The 17,097-nt window shown below is 43.3% G+C and overlaps 1 protein-coding gene across 1 annotated transcript; it reads left to right on the top strand.

Annotated features, from left to right (window-relative positions):
* The first annotated feature begins 13,763 nt into the window (after positions 1–13,763).
* sfrp2 (secreted frizzled-related protein 2) lies at positions 13,764–17,097 on the top strand. Its single transcript, XM_042103940.1, has 3 exons — positions 13,764–14,365; positions 14,656–14,736; positions 15,440–17,097. Exons 1-3 carry the CDS (start codon positions 13,864–13,866, stop codon positions 15,742–15,744), a joined length of 888 nt encoding a protein of 295 aa, XP_041959874.1. The 5' UTR covers positions 13,764–13,863; the 3' UTR covers positions 15,745–17,097.

The raw sequence follows: 17,097 nt of genomic DNA, 5'->3' as shown, positions 1-17,097 counted from the left end.
TTTCTTGTGGGTTTTCAATATAGCATGTAAGAGTCTTCTTGTTGGACTTACATCCATCTCCAAGACCACAAAACAGATTTTGCCCAAAACCAGCAGGACAGTGGGGAGCATATCTGGACAGGGGGGGCAGTGAGGCAACGGGCCTGTATGGATGTTTGGAAAAGCCTGAAGCATCATTTTTAGTGCTAACATACCACTTACAGTATGTGTTTGTTGGCCGTGTATGTAAAACAAAAGCACAAACAGACAAAGAAGTCTTACAAAGTATGGAACAATGGAGCATCTCTACTACAATTCCAAATAGTGAAATAAAGACATTCTGCTCTCATGCTGTTTCAGATGAACTGTATGTTTTCCTTTTCATTTTTGTTGTATCATTCAGTGTACAGTATGTGCATACGTTCCTTTAGATCAAGCTGTCAAGGAGTCAAGGAGTACTGTGGTGTGCCTGGGGTTGTAGCGTTTCTGTGTGCTGATGTAAGTGCCCAGGCTGTTAATAATGGCCCCAGAATGTTTGGGTCACAGCACTCGGTAGTGCTATTGTTCTGGATGAATGACATTCTGCCTTTCCAGCCTTATTCTGTGTCTGTTCAGGGGTCCCTGCCATTTAACTAGAGATAATTGTACCTAGTTGACTGTATGTTTGTGCCTTTAATGTGTTATTAGCAGCATGAACAGATAGCTCACCCTGTGTTACTTGAGATACTCTTCTACATACAGTGTTTTTTCCTCCTCCTTAGGACCTCAGACCTACAGGCTGGGCTAATGGATTTACTGTGGCCCCTCTGAAACACCATTCTTTAAGAAGACATGTTGTGGTAGGAGTTCTCATACTAACCTCTGCACTATCATCCTCTTGGAATTTGGATACCCCAGAGGTGAGGGGTATGGGGTAGTTGTCATCTGGAAGGCCTCCAGGCTCAGTGCTGGTTGTTTCCTATGACTGATGGGCCTAGGCAGGATTGTTAGGCCAACGCATGTGATGGATCTCCCAGCAGGACACGTGTCATCCTGTGGAGATACATGTCAAGACCAAGTGATTTACACTCAGCCAGGTTAAATGGCTTCCCTTGACGTCCATGTGTGTGGGGAGGGGAGTGTTGTCCTGGCAGAAGAGGATGCACAGGTCCTTAGGTCCACTCCCTGAAAAAGACCAAAGTATTTGTCCATCCATTCTGCTAGCAGTGACTCCTGAAGGTCATTGATATCATGTGACTCAGGTCAAGTTGTTCCGTCTACTCTCTTTTTCCCTCCGAAAATAGGTAGCCTCCAGCCATGAACATGACAGCTGTTACATATAATTTGATTGGTTGAAAGAAATATCCTTCATACACATGTTTTTGTTTGGGGGAGGGGGGTTATGTTTGAATTTGAGTGGTTAGTAGTTATAGAGAGCTGTTTTTTGTACAGTAGATGTTACATTACACTCAGACGGTGGTATTCATTGTGTAACTTCACACTCTATAGTGTTTTAAAAGGAAGACTGTGGCTCAAGCTAGCAGTAGGATGGAGTCCAGTGAGCCCAGGTGCTGCCTTTGAGCTGAGACCAAGCACAGCGAAGCAGAGAGACCCTTCGCATAGCAACCGCTAATAGGCTCCACAAGCCCTCCAGGGCCCTTTGATGGCCCTATTAGACCCCAGCTTCACTGAGGGGGAGGGGGGGGGGGGGGTGGGGGTTCTTTCAAGCCTGGGGGGAGGGGTAGGAAAGCACAGAGGGCCGTGGTCATCCAGGCACAGAGGGTGGGCATGTGCCACCACTCTTCCTGAGCACTAATGTGGCCCAAGTGCTCCTTGCAGAGCAGGTTTCATCCTCCCGGGCATCTGGAAGCACAGCGGCACATCTGGCCTGGATTCATTACTGATGCGAGTGTGCCACGGCCCTCCACGGAGGCCCCAAGTGCCCGCTGCTCTGGGTGGCACGAGGAGAGAGCTGCTGCTGCTGCTGCTGCTGCTGCTGCTGCTGCTGGGTGGGCACTACTGTTAGCATGCCTGTTTCCCTGAAGCGCTCGCCCGGGACGTTTGCATTTGGACAAGGCTCAGTATGGCCATTTAGAGAGCTCAACATTTAGCTCAGGGTTTAGCAGTGAAAATGGGGATTGATTGCAACCATGCAACCAACTCGATTCGTAGATATTGTACAGATGCGTCATAACTGTCTGACCTCCTTGTTCACACTCTGCCCTGTTACTCAGGAAACTGCTGATGCTTTTTTGTTTTTGAAGACATTGAGCGTCTTGTATCTATGACATTACTGTCCTTTTATGGTCATAGACATACAGACATTTTACAATGCACATCAGAAAATGCATTTTTTTAACACAAAGCATTACTGAGAATGTCTGCTCTATTCTCTGTCTGGAATACAGCAGAATACTGTTCAGAGTTTAAAATGTGTAAATGACACTTGAATAAATACCAAGTGTATTGCATGAACTTCAGGTCAAATTGGACAACTTAGGAAAGCCACTTTATGAGGCAGACTATTGAGAGCAGATGCTAGCTTTAGTAATTGCTATACTAATAACTTTGGACAGTAAACAAAGGTAACTAAATATACTTCATTTTCCATTTACAAAAGGAAAGAATCCCAGATTGGAATAAGTTGAAATCATATAATTTGACACTACAGCCTTGTTAAAAATATAGTGATTTATTGATACAGAGACGTATGCCCTTTAAATGACCTTTTGCACATGTTCATGATATTTCTTTCAATTTCTGTCAACCATGAATTGTTGAAATCTTGTCATGTAAAGCAGGTTGTGTCTGGAATCAATAAAGCCAACAAGTTCTGGCTTTTTCTCCCTTCTTATGCTTGGGCAAGGTCCCTGAACGGAACTGTTAAGATTTTCTTTTTGCCATACCTATCTAGAGCTTTAACTTCTAAAAAATACTGAGCCGTCTCCAACCTCAGTCTCAGGTTTCTTGTGCACTGTGCTCAAGCACTTTAATACTTTGTTTATGAACTGAGGCACCGCTTCCCTTTAAGTGGCAAGAAAGGCCTGGTTTGTTTAACAGATTGTCGCATTCTCTCAGGAATATGAAATCCAATGCATTACCTTGATGCTTACTGAGTTTGTCAATTATATTTGAGTTCCATACAGAAATCCCTGTGAGCTTGTTGCAGAATCATGACCTACAGTATCTGAGTCACATTCTGGAGTGTTGCGAGTGTGGTGATGCCTGGTGTACGGAGAAAGACTTTCCTTCATTTAACCTCCTTACAACTTCACTCATTTGTATTTGTGTGGTGAAGACTAAACAGCCCACTAAGAAGACTCACTGCCTGCCAAGTGCACTATTTATTGTGCCCCCCCCCCCTCTCTGTCTCCTTTCAGATGTCATTCTGAGAGGCGAGTGACCCCAGATTGTGTAGGACTGAGGGGTTACTAATTGAGCATTAAATTAAATTAATTGATTTGACTCACCATTTCCTAAACAATATGTACATTACACAAGCGTCTGCACAGAGAGAATGAGAGAAAGAGTGTGTGTGTGTGTGTGGGGGGGGGGGGGGGGGGGGGGTACATGCCCAAGACAAACATGCCCTGCATGCTTCATACAGTAATGAAAGCAATGAGTGATGTTCCACATGCTGCCAAACTGTGAGTCCCGCTCCTCCCTTGCAGCCAGGCGTCAGAGGGAAAACTAATTTGGAGCAATTCTCTGTTGAAAATGAGGGGGTCCTGTTTATTCAGAGTGCGGTTTCTGAAGAGAGACAGACAGGTACCGTACATAATACTCAGTGTGCCAGAGTTCCCCCTTGTAAAACATAATTGTCTAATGATTAATGGAATGGATATGGCTACTTGCACTATGATGATAGACATGCTTATATAAGCTATTTTGCAATTGTAACAATAAATATATTTTGTTGTTAATACTTTGCTGACATTTTTTCTCAATATGCCTTTAATATCCATTTAATTATGCCCTCAATTTCTCTGACTATGTAATTGCAATCATGTAACCATAGTCAGTAAATTAAAGCCAACAATATAACCCCCCTTCAGTAAAATGGTCACATTACAACATAAACGATGCAAAGGGAGAACATATTTTCTAAATATATTTTAAAATAGTTTGGTGGAAGCTTACAAAGATGCTAAAAAAACAGTTGCCAAACAAGTAGAGACAGAGTGGTTTTGTTACAGTACTTGTGTGTTGTGTACCTGGAGACAAACAGTATATAATTAAACCTAATTTCACCTTGTCAGATCATGATGCATGGTGTGCTATGCCTCTTCGTAAACCTTTAAACCTGTTCTGTTTTTTCTTCAGTTTTAAAGGCTGAATTCATTTATCACCTGTCCCCCTGGGAAGCTCAGATGTATGCAAGTGTTGCTGTTGCTGTTGTAGACGTGTACTTGTTAGGTGTTTGGCTCTTTAAGGGTACTAGTGTTCTTCTGCGCTACCCTTTGGCATGCCCCATAGCTGTCGTGTAGGCCAGCTCTCTGTGTGAAAGTGTGGCTTGGTGGGAGTTGTCTCCTGTAGAATTAAAGAAGTTCATGTTGGACCCAGCCTGTCCTCCAGCTTGGCACGACTCAGCAGGCATAATGGGCTCTGCCTAGGGCAAGTTCCATCCAGCCTATGTGGTGTGCCATTACATACACATAGTAACCTGCACATGATAACCCCACATGTGTAACCATATTTATGACTACAATAATGAACTTTGCTGACACTATCTTGAGTGAACTTGTCCTCGATGAGCACAATTAGGCTTCTGGAATATGCATTTATGCATTCACTTTAGCCGGAGGGCCGCTCTCTCTATAATAACTTACCCACTGACTCAGTCCAATGTGTTAAAACCCTGATTCATTTTCACAGACAGCATTAAAAAGGGTGTTTGGCAGACTCGCAGAGGCTTTTAAAACTCTCCCTCCTTTTCAAGCCCAATCCACCATCCTGTCTTTTGGCTGCAGGTACGCCACTCTGTCTGGATCTATTGAAAAGAAAAAGTGTTAACTTGGATGAAGAAATGTAATAAACATTCTAGTTCCTCCGTGGCTTTGACCAAAGGAATGTTACACTGTATGTTGTGAGCTGCATGTGGAAAGCTGTTTGCAGGTCGTGGTTTCTTATAGACATGCTAGAGCAGATAAATACCCCTCTCCCGCTGAGGAACATCTTTCACTGTGGAGACAGTGCTGTTTCTGGTAAGGAAAGCGCAAGTAATTCTCAGTGAACCTTTTCATTTTTTCTTTTTTGTAATGCAGAGGGGTACATAAAACACCTTGGCATCAAACTGTGCAAAGAGAACCCTCCCAAGTCTGAGCCCAGACAGTGAGCTCATGAGCAGCCTATACACGGTTTGCACACAGACGGAGAGAGAGAGAGATTCTGTACACTATAAATGTACACGTTAGCTATTGCTGCTGTGTTTTCCCAGTCTGGCCCGATCAGGTGCAGCGCATGGGCCTGTTGGCCACATCGGGTCAATGCCTCTCCTGAGGAGCCGCAGCAAAGGGCAGTAACTGCAGCACATGCAGCTGCTGTGGCGTGCCGAGGGAATTACCCCCTGCCTGTCTGCGTGTACACGCTGGCGTGCCCACTCCCAGCAACCAATGAATCATCCATCAAACATTGTCAAAGCAATCAGACAGGCTGTTTCACTGAAACACTTCAACATGCTGCAGCTTGGGCACAGGCTCAGGGAGTCTCAGAGCGCAGTGAAACATGCCATACGCACAGATGTCCACTTCACCAGGCTGTGAGCCCTTTATTGTTAACGCTACTCAGAGGCCCTCAGATTGGACAGGGAGATTTTGAGTTCAAGATAGACATTCTAAATCTGAGATGGCCCCTGACCTCGGGCCAGTTGTGGGCAGCCACTGCTCTGCCCTGACAGGGGGACCTGGATCTCCTGGGTCACACTTGGGACATGCTTGCCACATGCTCCTGCCAGTCCGGCTAACTCTGGGGTAAGAGCCCAACCTTTCCTATGCTGTGGGAGAGAGAGAGAGAGTGAGAATGGGAAAGTTTAGCAGTATTCCTGCTGCCAGGAAGTGCAGAAAATGGTTATTTCCATCAGAAACAGCCATAATCAGAATTGTTTCTATAGCAGGACTTTAAACAAATGCCAAGTTCCCTGCCCACAAGTCATTCTACATTTTTTTCCCTTTTGCTTTGTTTTCTTTTTGTCCAGAGGAATGGAAATATCTCAGCCTGCCTAGAAAAATAGTTTTTCTCCCACCCCTCAAATCAATACCTAAATAATATACCATAACGTGGGATATTACAGAAAGGGCAAATTCTAAATAATTTGTCGTAGTGTTTTTGGCACTCGTTTGTCAGAGGCTTGAATTAGGTCCTATTTACATTGTGCAGTCAGAGGTGGTTCAATGTGTGCTGTTTAGATAACCATATCACCTCCTGCCTCTGCACGCATACAATTAAAGGCAGTGCTATTTAGACTAAATTATCTCACATTAAATCATCACCGTCAACGCACTGATTGATACCCAGTTTCTGAACAATTATGTCTCTGCTCACCTCAGATAAACATAATTTACAAAACTCAACTATAACACAAATCAATGTCAGGGATCATGAGTAATTGGCTATTAAAAAAATGATTGGGTTTTACAAGCCTGTATTTGTAATCATATTTTCATAGTAATTGTATGGTCATTTTTAGAGTGCATCTGTATTGTGGTATCGACCCACATGTGTGACAGTGTTTTTGAAATATGGTTCAGGAAGGACAAGGCAATCTGTGTAATCTCAAGTTACATAGAGTTCTCTCTGTTGATGACTGAGACCCATACCCCCCAAACCACCCCCGCACCCCATCCCCGAGAGAATCCCTGTAGATGCCTGGCTTTATATACCCACAACCCCCATGTCAGACACTCCCAAGGTCACCTTGGGTTCCCCCCCTTGTTTATGCCATTTCTACTCTTGTTCTGGTATAGGCAGGTTCCATGCGGTAGGGACTGGCCGTCACACAGGACTGTGACACTGGCGTTCTGTGCTGCTGTGTTGTCTCCCACCTCTCTGCCATTTTACTGACAAGGTCCATGTCACGGCTCTCTAAACTTAGACAGGGAAAAATTAGATGGTGGAATGGGACCACAGGGCTCGGGATCAGACACATGCACAAATCCCCCATTTACACACACACACACACACACCCATCCCCCATTTACACACACACACACACACACACACCCATCCCCCATTTACACACACACACACACACACACACACACACACACACACACACACACACACATCCCCCATTTACACACACACACACACACACACCCATCCCCCATTTACACACACACACACACACACACACACACACACACACACACACACACACACACACACACACCCATCCCCCATTTACACACACACACACACACACACATCCCCCATTTACACACACACACACACACACACACACACACACACACACACACACACACCTACATCCCCCATTTACACACACACACACACACACACACATACACACATACACACACACACACACACACACACACACATTCCCCATTTACACACACACACACACACACACACACACACACACACACACACACACACACACACACATACATCCCCCATTTACACACACACACACACACACACACACATCCCCAATTTACACACCCACACACCCACACACACACGCACACAAACACACACACGCACACGCACACGCACACACAAACACACAAGCCATTCTCCATACGAGCAGGGGTCAGGCCAACACAGCGACACATACGCACACGTGCACAGACGTCTGTAACAGCATGGTACCCACACTTTGGTCTGGGTCATAAAGGTCTGAAGCTTCCTCAGCATGGAGCCTTCACCCCTGTCTGGCCTCAGACGCTGCGAGACGGAAGGGGTGAAAGGTCACGGTCATTGGGAAACACCCACAGGCTGCAGACAGGCGGATGCTCTGCATTTTGGCCCGAATTCTTAGCACCATGACTTCACGCCTGTGAGACACGTTTGGGTCTTTAACTGCACTCCAGCTGAACGTTGTACACTCACCCCACAGCCAAACTTTGAAGAGGACAGAGGAAGTTGGCAGAGCATTAAGGTCTCCAGGTCTAACAGCACTTACTAGGGAGAATAGATTGGGCTTGTGTGGACATTGGTTGATACCAACAACAGCTACCATATTGAGTCGGTTGATCATGTAGTACTAAAAAAATCATATTTCAGAGCATTGATTCTAGCTCTCATCTTTGCATACAAATATTATACTCCTGGTGTCATATTCTATCATCTAGAGTCCTGCCCCTAGGACTACAATTGCAAAATCGCAAAAACTACAAAATGTTTATTATAAGAAGCTGTTTTGGTTATTTGCTTTTATCATTTGAATTATAGGGTAATCTTTCAACTCAGATATTTCTATTTTGTGTAACACACTGATCGACTCTATTTATTGTTTGTTTGTTTATATTCTGAAAGTTTAGATATGCCCCGGTCACTGGTGGGACTGATTAAAGATCCCTACAATGGCAGGACAGCACATCTAATAAGGGTGTGTGTGTGTGTGTGTGTGTTTGTGTGTGTGTGTGTGTGTGTGTGTGTTCGTTCGTGTGTCCACATGTGGTCAATGCCCTAATCCACTAATGTTTGACTAATTTGACTTCAGCATTGCCATGCACTAACTGGCCTAGCCACACCAGATGCAGCTATTAGTCCATTATACAAGAGACAGTTCATATTTTACACAACATAGGTCTAATCTATGCGGCTCTTAAGCTTTAATCACCTTGATAAAGTTTGCAGTACAACTACATTTCTCAGGCCAAACGTCAAAGAGCTGAGGCAGGAATTGAGTCTAACAAGCTCATTAGCGGAAGTAGTTCTTGCACTGTTCGCTGTGCTCTCTGAAGGGAACCCTTTGGTTCTCTGTGGGAGGGCAGAGGCCCTACCATGGTGACTGCAGCACTGAATAGACGTGGGCTTTACTGATCTCAGTAAACATCAGCTTAATTGAAACAAATCAATTTGTCTCCACAGTGAGGCATCAATCAACTGGGCCATTTTAATGACTCCAAATGAATCATCTCACAGCACCTGCAGCACAGTTTTGTAAGTCACCATACGCTCACTCTGTGTCTTCTTGCTTTCTGTGCATAACACCACATAAAACACATGAATTAGAAAACAAAGGGCCAGTCACACTGCCTCTGTGGTCAGGCCTCTGTTAAAGTCTCAAATCACTTGATCCCTCCTCTGTCATCACTGCGTTCACAGTCGTCGGAGGCCACACTGACGAGAGGTGTTATCTGCCCACACGTCTACACCAGTGGCATTCATAATCTTCTGTAAAAACTTCCATTTTTTTTCCATGACGGCATTTGCTGTTCCTCACACTTCCCACACACCCCCATGTTTTGCATATGTTCCTGTGATACCAGGAGAAATTATTTGAATGTGTTCTCTCTGATGAGCTGCAGGGCCTAATCTATCATTTCAAAGCACTGCGCTGTAAACAGCAACATAGCTAATGACGGAGTGACATTGTAATCACTCACACAGCTCACAAGCCTACCCCTCATTTAGCTCTAAAGAAAAAGAATAGCACTTTGATGTGAGGAGCATAAAATCCTGGCCCTGCTTTTTCCTACCAGCTCAGCGAGCCGAGTGAGAGAGCCCTTGCCCACAGCACGGGCAGCTTTACTAACGCTCGAGGAGCTGGACTCCTCAAAGGCTTCCCGTGGGGTTTGCGTTTCACCCCCAGCCGAATGAAAATATGCCTCCTCTAACCGACTGTGACAGCGCTCTGACCTGTGATTCTCAATAAAAAATGTGAAAGTGGAGGGGAGCGCGGGACTCAGGCGAGTGGGAGAGGACGAGAGGGAGATGCAGGGGCAGAGGCTGCAAGCTGTGCCTCATTCTCTAGCAGGGGGAGTAATGAGAACCTGGTGTACCGCCGTTCTGCTATTCAGCAACATGGATGTGCTGTGGAGCAGATTGTGCAGCCATGCAAGATAACCTTCTTACTTGATGTGCAGTCCGTTGCTGGACACTTCGTGCCTTTGACCATTATGTAGACACACATCAGGAGAACTCAGGGATTGTCAAGTTGAGGTGTTTGTGTTGCAACAAAAGAAAAGCTGGCTTCACAATGAGCGATGCCCGTTTCTGGTTTGAATTTGCGGAGCCATTCCATGACATCAGATGTTTTGATTTCCTCTTCAGAGTCTCTGCTCTCTTGCACAGCTCTGCAAGCAACTTTAAGCTCCACCTGCCAAGCGCTCTGTATAGTGGATCTCCAAACATCCACTGAAGCCCTAGAGTGCGGAGAAAGTGATGAGTAACAGTAGTCATAACTTTACACTGTCTGAGGCCAACAAAGCCATTGTGTTGATTTGAGAAAAATTATGCCACTGTCTGTGTATAGTTTGCTATAAGGGCCATCACTAAATGTGATAATCATCACTGTGTAAGTAAAGTAATGGGACAAATCAACATCTATAACCAGAAAGGATTCCTCTTTCTAATCTTACAGACTCACAGAAATTCACTGATTGAAATTGGATACATTGGGTTTTTTTTTTTCCAGCAGTGTAATTTCCTGCTGCAGGTATGATTCAGATCTGACACAGCAGTCATTTCTCGTACTTGAGAGGAACAAGATGATGGATGGCCTGTACACAGAGCACCACTGACCTAAAAAAAAATGCACTGGTCTGACAGAGCAAGCAGCCAGCAGTCCTGGGAAGCCTCGGTAGACACCTAGGTAATGTGAGCTAGGCTGGGAGGGGGGGCAGACCACGAGGTTAGAGAGTGCACGGGACCAAACCGGCTCAGGAGTCATTCACCTCCTGTATGCATCTGCAGAAATGCATAGCAACTGTGGCATTTATTTACTGCAGGAAAGCCCATAAGAGCCTGCATGGGGGGTGTGCAGCGGCTGACCTGAGGTTAATGAGGGCCTAGCACTCGCTGGGGTTTCCTAAGTTAGCAGCCTCAATAGAATGCTGTATGGGTACTAGAATTTGGTCTTTCTTCTTGAAACTTTACTTTGTTGCACTGTCGATGGTAGTAAAAAAGAAAACATCATTTGACTACATGGTCCTGGATCAGATGATTGGACATTAACTAAACAAATCAATTTCTACACAGTCATGATAGCATACAATTGAAATACCAAATTAGAGATTAGCTGTAAACTTTATTTGAATGGACTCATCACATCACATCACTCATAATGTGAAACAGTCTAAACATGCACATTACAACTATAGTTTTTGTAAACATTTAAGAACCACATTCCAAACTCTTCTGAACATGATGTCCCAAAAACCTTTCTTCTTAGATATTATCGACTGCAATGAACGATTTCATTTGATATGTGGACAGGCGATTATTCCTTCATATCTCCCATGCCTTGGGCATAAGGAAGCAGAGATAGAGAAGCAAATTGTACAATCGTTTTGAATAAATGAATAAATAGTCAACCAAACAAATGAATGAATACGTAGAATTGTCTTAGGATGGCGGGGGTCAGGGTCTGATCTCACCATGTTAGAAAAACAGAATCACGCAATAAAGCTCAATGACAAGTTTAATTATTTTGGTAATAAAATCCTCCTTTCTTCAACTGAATTACTCTCCCATCACTTCAATCTCCTGATTTATTTGAACAACGCAGCTGAGCCAGGTGGCCTGTGCGCTCAGCAGGATGGAGGTTAGAGGAGAGGAAGAGAGAGTGGAATATGAGATGGCATCGCCACAGGAAGACACTGCCAGCACTTCCTCCGCAGGACAGCAGCGCCGGAGAGCAATGGGATCACGTTTGTCTTTTTTTTTTTTGTCATGAGAAAGCAGGGCATGTTTCACCCTAAGTTTGTTTTTGTTGGCTGGTTGATGGCTGAAACTTTATGGACTCTGTAAAATTCTTGATATTCTGTGAATAAGAGAGTGGGGGTGGGCCTTGGAAGTGATGGGTTTCTCAGAGAGGTGTTGAAGTAAGTCTTTATCATGACCATGATTTGTCTACCTTGTTACTGTGTGTGGTGGTTTTCTACTATGTTTTTTGTGAAATACCAAAATAACCATTCTCCTGTACTTAACAACAGTGACTATGCACTAATGTAAACGTGTGTCTTACAATACAGGTTTTTGCCATTTTAAGTGTGAGCCTTCAGTTTCAAACTTTTTCATGTAAACAACATTGCTATTTGAAAAGCAACAGTAAGTCGACCATAATGAATGACAGATGTCACCTCATCTCTGTCTTTCAAAAGAAAAGGCAATAGCTTCACTGGACTTTTAGAGACACTTCTATTGTGATCCTGTAAGCCAGTGCTGCAACAATAGCCTATTAGCTTCAGCTTATGAGCCATGTTGCACACACAAGCCACCAGCATCTCCCCACAACACAGGTCAGATTTAGTTTGCTGACCCAGAATTAAGCAGACATTGTGAGCATGAGTGATGTCAACTAAACTAATTCTACAGAATACTCTCTGTGACCTCCATTCCTTGTTGGAAAAAAGAGGCTGATTGTCAGTCCTGACAAGAACCACTCTGCAGATGGTAGGCCTGAACGGGAACCTACACAAGGTGATGAATAGGACAGGAACCAGCCCCGCAGCCCAAGGAGAGGATTGAGTTTCACTATGCGCTGCCCTTAGTCTCTCTCTCTTATACACGTGAATACACACACACACACACACACACACACACACACACACTGACCTGCACACAAAAACTTCAACATGCAGGACAAACTGCTTGAGAAACATTGAAATGTACCCTAATGATGACAAATGAGATCTTTCAAAGGTGGGAGTGAGTGACATTTATTAAAATGACAAAACATATATATGACTGTGGCATTTGCAGATTGGGTCTAGGTGGAGATTTGCAGATTTTGGCTGAGAAATATACTGACACTTTTTTGATCAAGAAGGTGTAAGACATAGAGCAGATATGACTAAATGTGGAAAAGTTTAAATAACTCCCTCTCTGTGTTTATTTTTAACAGAATTGTGTGCAATACAACATTATAATCAGCCTAGTGTTTTTCCAACACATTTAAAGCTGTCAACATAAAGTTATAAATTGGTATGTGTTTGTTAATATGGTATGGCTCCAAGCAATTTTATATAAATAATTGTAATGGTAAAGTATGATGTTAAGGTTAGCATTTGATTATCAAGTCCCCAACAAGGTTCCTTTAAAAATGTTTTATTTGTAGCATTTATAGACTGTCCTCTATTGTCTGCAAAGTCACACTAAAACATAAAAGTCAAATCAATGTTTGCCCATCAAAACTATAGACTCCCTTACAAAATATATTGCAAAACTGTAGTTACGGGATGATTATAATGCAGTTTTTTTTTCTGGGTGCAGTAGAGTAATAGTTTCATGTCCAAAATATTGCAGTTGTAAATTGTATTGCAGTAAAGTTAAAGTACAATGAAATAGGCTCTAGTGCAATGCCGTTTTTCATGTCCAAAACATTGCATTTCCTGCACATGAACTACAAATAATTCCTCAGAAACTACAGTTATAATACTCAGAAAACTACAATCTTTTGTAAGGGCTGAGTTTGAGGTAGGCTACTTGACCTTATTTGCAATTAAACAAAGTAGGCTGGAACTGGCAATTATTCTAGATATTTAACTAAATAGTTCTGAAGTTGGGTTTACCTGATACCTCGGGATGAAACCAGACCCAACATGACCAATGATGTGGTTCTCTCTCGACTCCGCCCTGATTCTCCTTAGAGAAAACCACAGGTTAAAAACTCAAACAATCCATTCTCAATGAGTCGGACTGTTCATCTAACAATAAAACAAGGACAACTTAAACAAGGACAACAGCTTGTATAATTGATAATAACATTTAACAATGAAGAACATAATGCTGCCATTGATCTGGGCTTTGACATTACCCGCCTATATGGAAGCAATTCACGGGATATATGCTTTCGGTCAGCCCGAGCTGTTTCAAAAGAAGAGCAACTGCAAACCCATACCTGCGAACCTGCTACTGTGCCATGACATTGAGTACACGGAGATGCGGCTCCCGAATCTTCTGGGACACGAAACCATGAATGAGGTCCTGCAACAAGCAGGCTCTTGGATTCCCCTAGTACAAAAGCAGTGCCATCCGGATACGAGGAAGTTTCTTTGCTCTCTGTTCGCTCCAGTGTGTTTGGATGATTTGGACGAGCCCATTCAACCATGCAAGTCACTGTGCGAGAGCGTGAAACAGGGCTGCGCTCCGGTAATGGCTGCTTTCGGGTTCCCATGGCCAGACATGCTAGACTGCGAGCGCTTCCCTCTCGATAACGATCTGTGCATACCTCCAGCAAGTGCAGATCATTTGATGACGGCAGTCACTCAAGAAGGTAGACTACATACTCTCTTAATGTTAATTATAGCATTGGCCTCATGAAAAGCAGTAATTCTTCCAACATCCCGACACCAAACTACTTATAAGCTACTTATTTCTTTTAGCACGAGATCAGATGTAAGGTCCATCTATACTATGATTTCATCAGAGGTGCTCTATTCTTTGAAGTTGAAAACATGAGTTTACCATAGAATGTGAAATGATGCCAAAACATCCAACAATATGTTGTCCACCTGTTCAACTAAACTATGGTGTAATGTATTTAACACTGTTCTGCTGTTTCAGTGCCTAGAGTCTGTGATGCCTGCAAAGAGAAAACAGAGAATGATAACGAAATCGTGGACAACCTTTGCAAGAATGACTTTGGTAAGTTTTGAGTTTTGACATAGGCTAATATAGATAGATAAATACCATAAAGCAATGTGTCAACAGCATTCAAGCAAGGCTTTGGCCTTTGAAGAAGAGCTTCAAATCAAGCTGTCTCAAATGTTTTTCCAGTAAATTATATTGATATTTCCACATTCCAACAATGGAAATGTACATGAGGGATGGAAGGGTGTCACTCAAGGAGATAAAACATATTTGTCAGATAAAATGAAGGGCCCAGATCAACTGGGGGTCCTTGTCATTAGGTTGAATAATTGCCCCTAGAGTCCCCTCCTTCAGTAAGATGAAGGCTGCAGGATTGGCATTTAAGGCCCAAAGATGTGAAACAAATCAACACATTGTGGCCATAATAAGAGTGGTTTTCAGGGCTTTGCTTAGTTATTATAAAGATGAGAGCTTGAAAATAATTAAAACATTTCTCTCAAACACCATGATTCAGGACAGGCTGTTTTTTTTTATTATTCTGTGCTATGAAGTGTTTCAGCTTGTCAACCCCTGCAAAAGTTCTGACACAGGTAGATGATGAAAAGACAATCATTCTGATCATTCCGAAATAGTAAGACCTATCTTTGCCTGCTCAATTGTTCCTTGCGCTGTATAGCATGTGATTGTGCCCCATTCAGTTATTTTCACCGTTTGCCATAACAATAACATGAATTCTCACCTGTTTTCCTCATTGTAGCCTTGAAGATCAAGGTCAAAGAGATCTCATACATGAATGGTGACACCAAAATTGTGCCAGAGACCAAAAGCAAGACCATCTACAAGATGAACGGTGTGACGGAGCGCGATCTGAAGAAGACGGTCTTGTGGCTGAAGGATGGCCTGCAATGTATCTGCAACGAGATGAGCGACATCAATGCTGCATACCTGGTCATGGGGCAGAAGCTGGACGGCAACCTGGTCATCACCTCGCTCAAGCGCTGGCAGCGCGGTCAGCGTGAGTTCAAGAGGATCTCGCGCAGCATTCGCAAGCTGCAGTGTTAGGGGTCAGTCACCCCCCCCCCACACCCCCCCTCAACCCCACACCATCCCCAGTGACCTCTGGGCTGCTGTAAAACAGCCACCGCTCCCAGTTCAGCTCTCCAGTAGACACCCTAGAGTAAGGCTCTAATCTTTCAGGGAAATAACACAATTCTTGCTGGTCATTCTCTGTGACCACTGTCAGCATTCAGTGCTGTTATATATTTCATACATGTCTTTTATAGAGGAAGCAGCATGTCCTCTCTGTGGTAACTCCCTCCCAGTGTGACCAAGTATTGCATAAATGCCACATTTCCTAAATGGTGATTAGAATTGTGCTCTGCGACTCTCTGGTACAACTTTATCTGTACTGCTCTCAGACCTCTAAAGCTTAGCTAGGTAGCCTATTCACAAAGCACAACTAAAGTAGCACTCAACTTATCTCCAACACATTCTGTTAAGGGTTGGTATCCAGCACATCAATATTTCCATTGACAAGGCCCTCACATTACTTGATAGGGAAATTGATATTAACATAAATGCACATGGTTTAAAATGTATTCATCGGACATTCTTGTCCATGGTAAAGAAAATAGTAAAGAACATTTTTACAAATAATTTTTACAACACAATGAGAGATAGCTGGCTATATTCTCAGTCTTCTAAAATATCTGCAATTTTCCCCTAGTTCATAGAACTTTGATCTAAGTGCTGTGTGATGTTTTAGCCCCTGCCCTGACTAGGCCTAGTGTCCTGTGTGATTTGGGTGTAAATGCATGAATCAGTTGCGTTTTTGTATGTCCTGTTTTTGCCTGTTTTCTGTGATTGTTTTGCCTTCTGTATACTTGAGCCTCAGAACTGCACTGCAACAGTATTATTTCTTTAAACTGTAATCTGATGTTTGTCTGTTATCTTGACCATTAAGGTTCCCTACACAACTGATGCAGTTTGGTGTCGGGATGTTGGAAGTATGTTGTTATGGCTATTTTATGGGTCCATTACTTCCCATCAATTCGGCGTCACAGAATTTATGTCCAAGTTACTCATTCATCCATTCATCCAGAAAAATGTTTTCTGTTTCATGCAAACAGTGGTAAAGGTTAAGTTTCGTGACTGTGCATTTGGCTCATTGTAATGTTGGTCACTGCCAAACTGCTGCATATTTGTGGTATGCTATTTCTAATAATATGTCCTACTCTGTAAATATCTAGATAAAGCAGTTTATTCTTGTACATAGTTTTCAGAGACAGCAAATCGAAAGTCCAAAAATATTTGCGGGCCACCATAATGCCTAGAACTTGTTGTTCAAGCTGGTGAGTCATTGCTTTGTATGTGGTATATTACTTTTGTATTATTATTAAAATAATGTTAAAGCAA

The sequence above is a fragment of the Alosa sapidissima genome, chromosome 1, assembly GCF_018492685.1.
Source record: "Alosa sapidissima isolate fAloSap1 chromosome 1, fAloSap1.pri, whole genome shotgun sequence".
NCBI classification, from domain to species: Eukaryota; Metazoa; Chordata; class Actinopteri; order Clupeiformes; family Clupeidae; genus Alosa; species Alosa sapidissima.
Note: the sequence above shows the minus strand (reverse complement) of the source record. Positions and strands in the feature narration are given on the sequence as shown.

What these genes read in the sequence shown, in the direction of transcription:
- sfrp2 (XM_042103940.1), top strand. Translation starts at nt 13,864, where the DNA reads ATGAAGAACATAATGCTGCCATTGATCTGGGCTTTGACATTACCCGCC. An exon ending in GACGGCAGTCACTCAAGAAG is followed by an intron (nt 14,366 to 14,655) that starts GTAGACTACATA and finishes CTGCTGTTTCAG; the next exon opens with TGCCTAGAGTCTGTGATGCC. An exon ending in CCTTTGCAAGAATGACTTTG is followed by an intron (nt 14,737 to 15,439) that starts GTAAGTTTTGAG and finishes TCCTCATTGTAG; the next exon opens with CCTTGAAGATCAAGGTCAAA.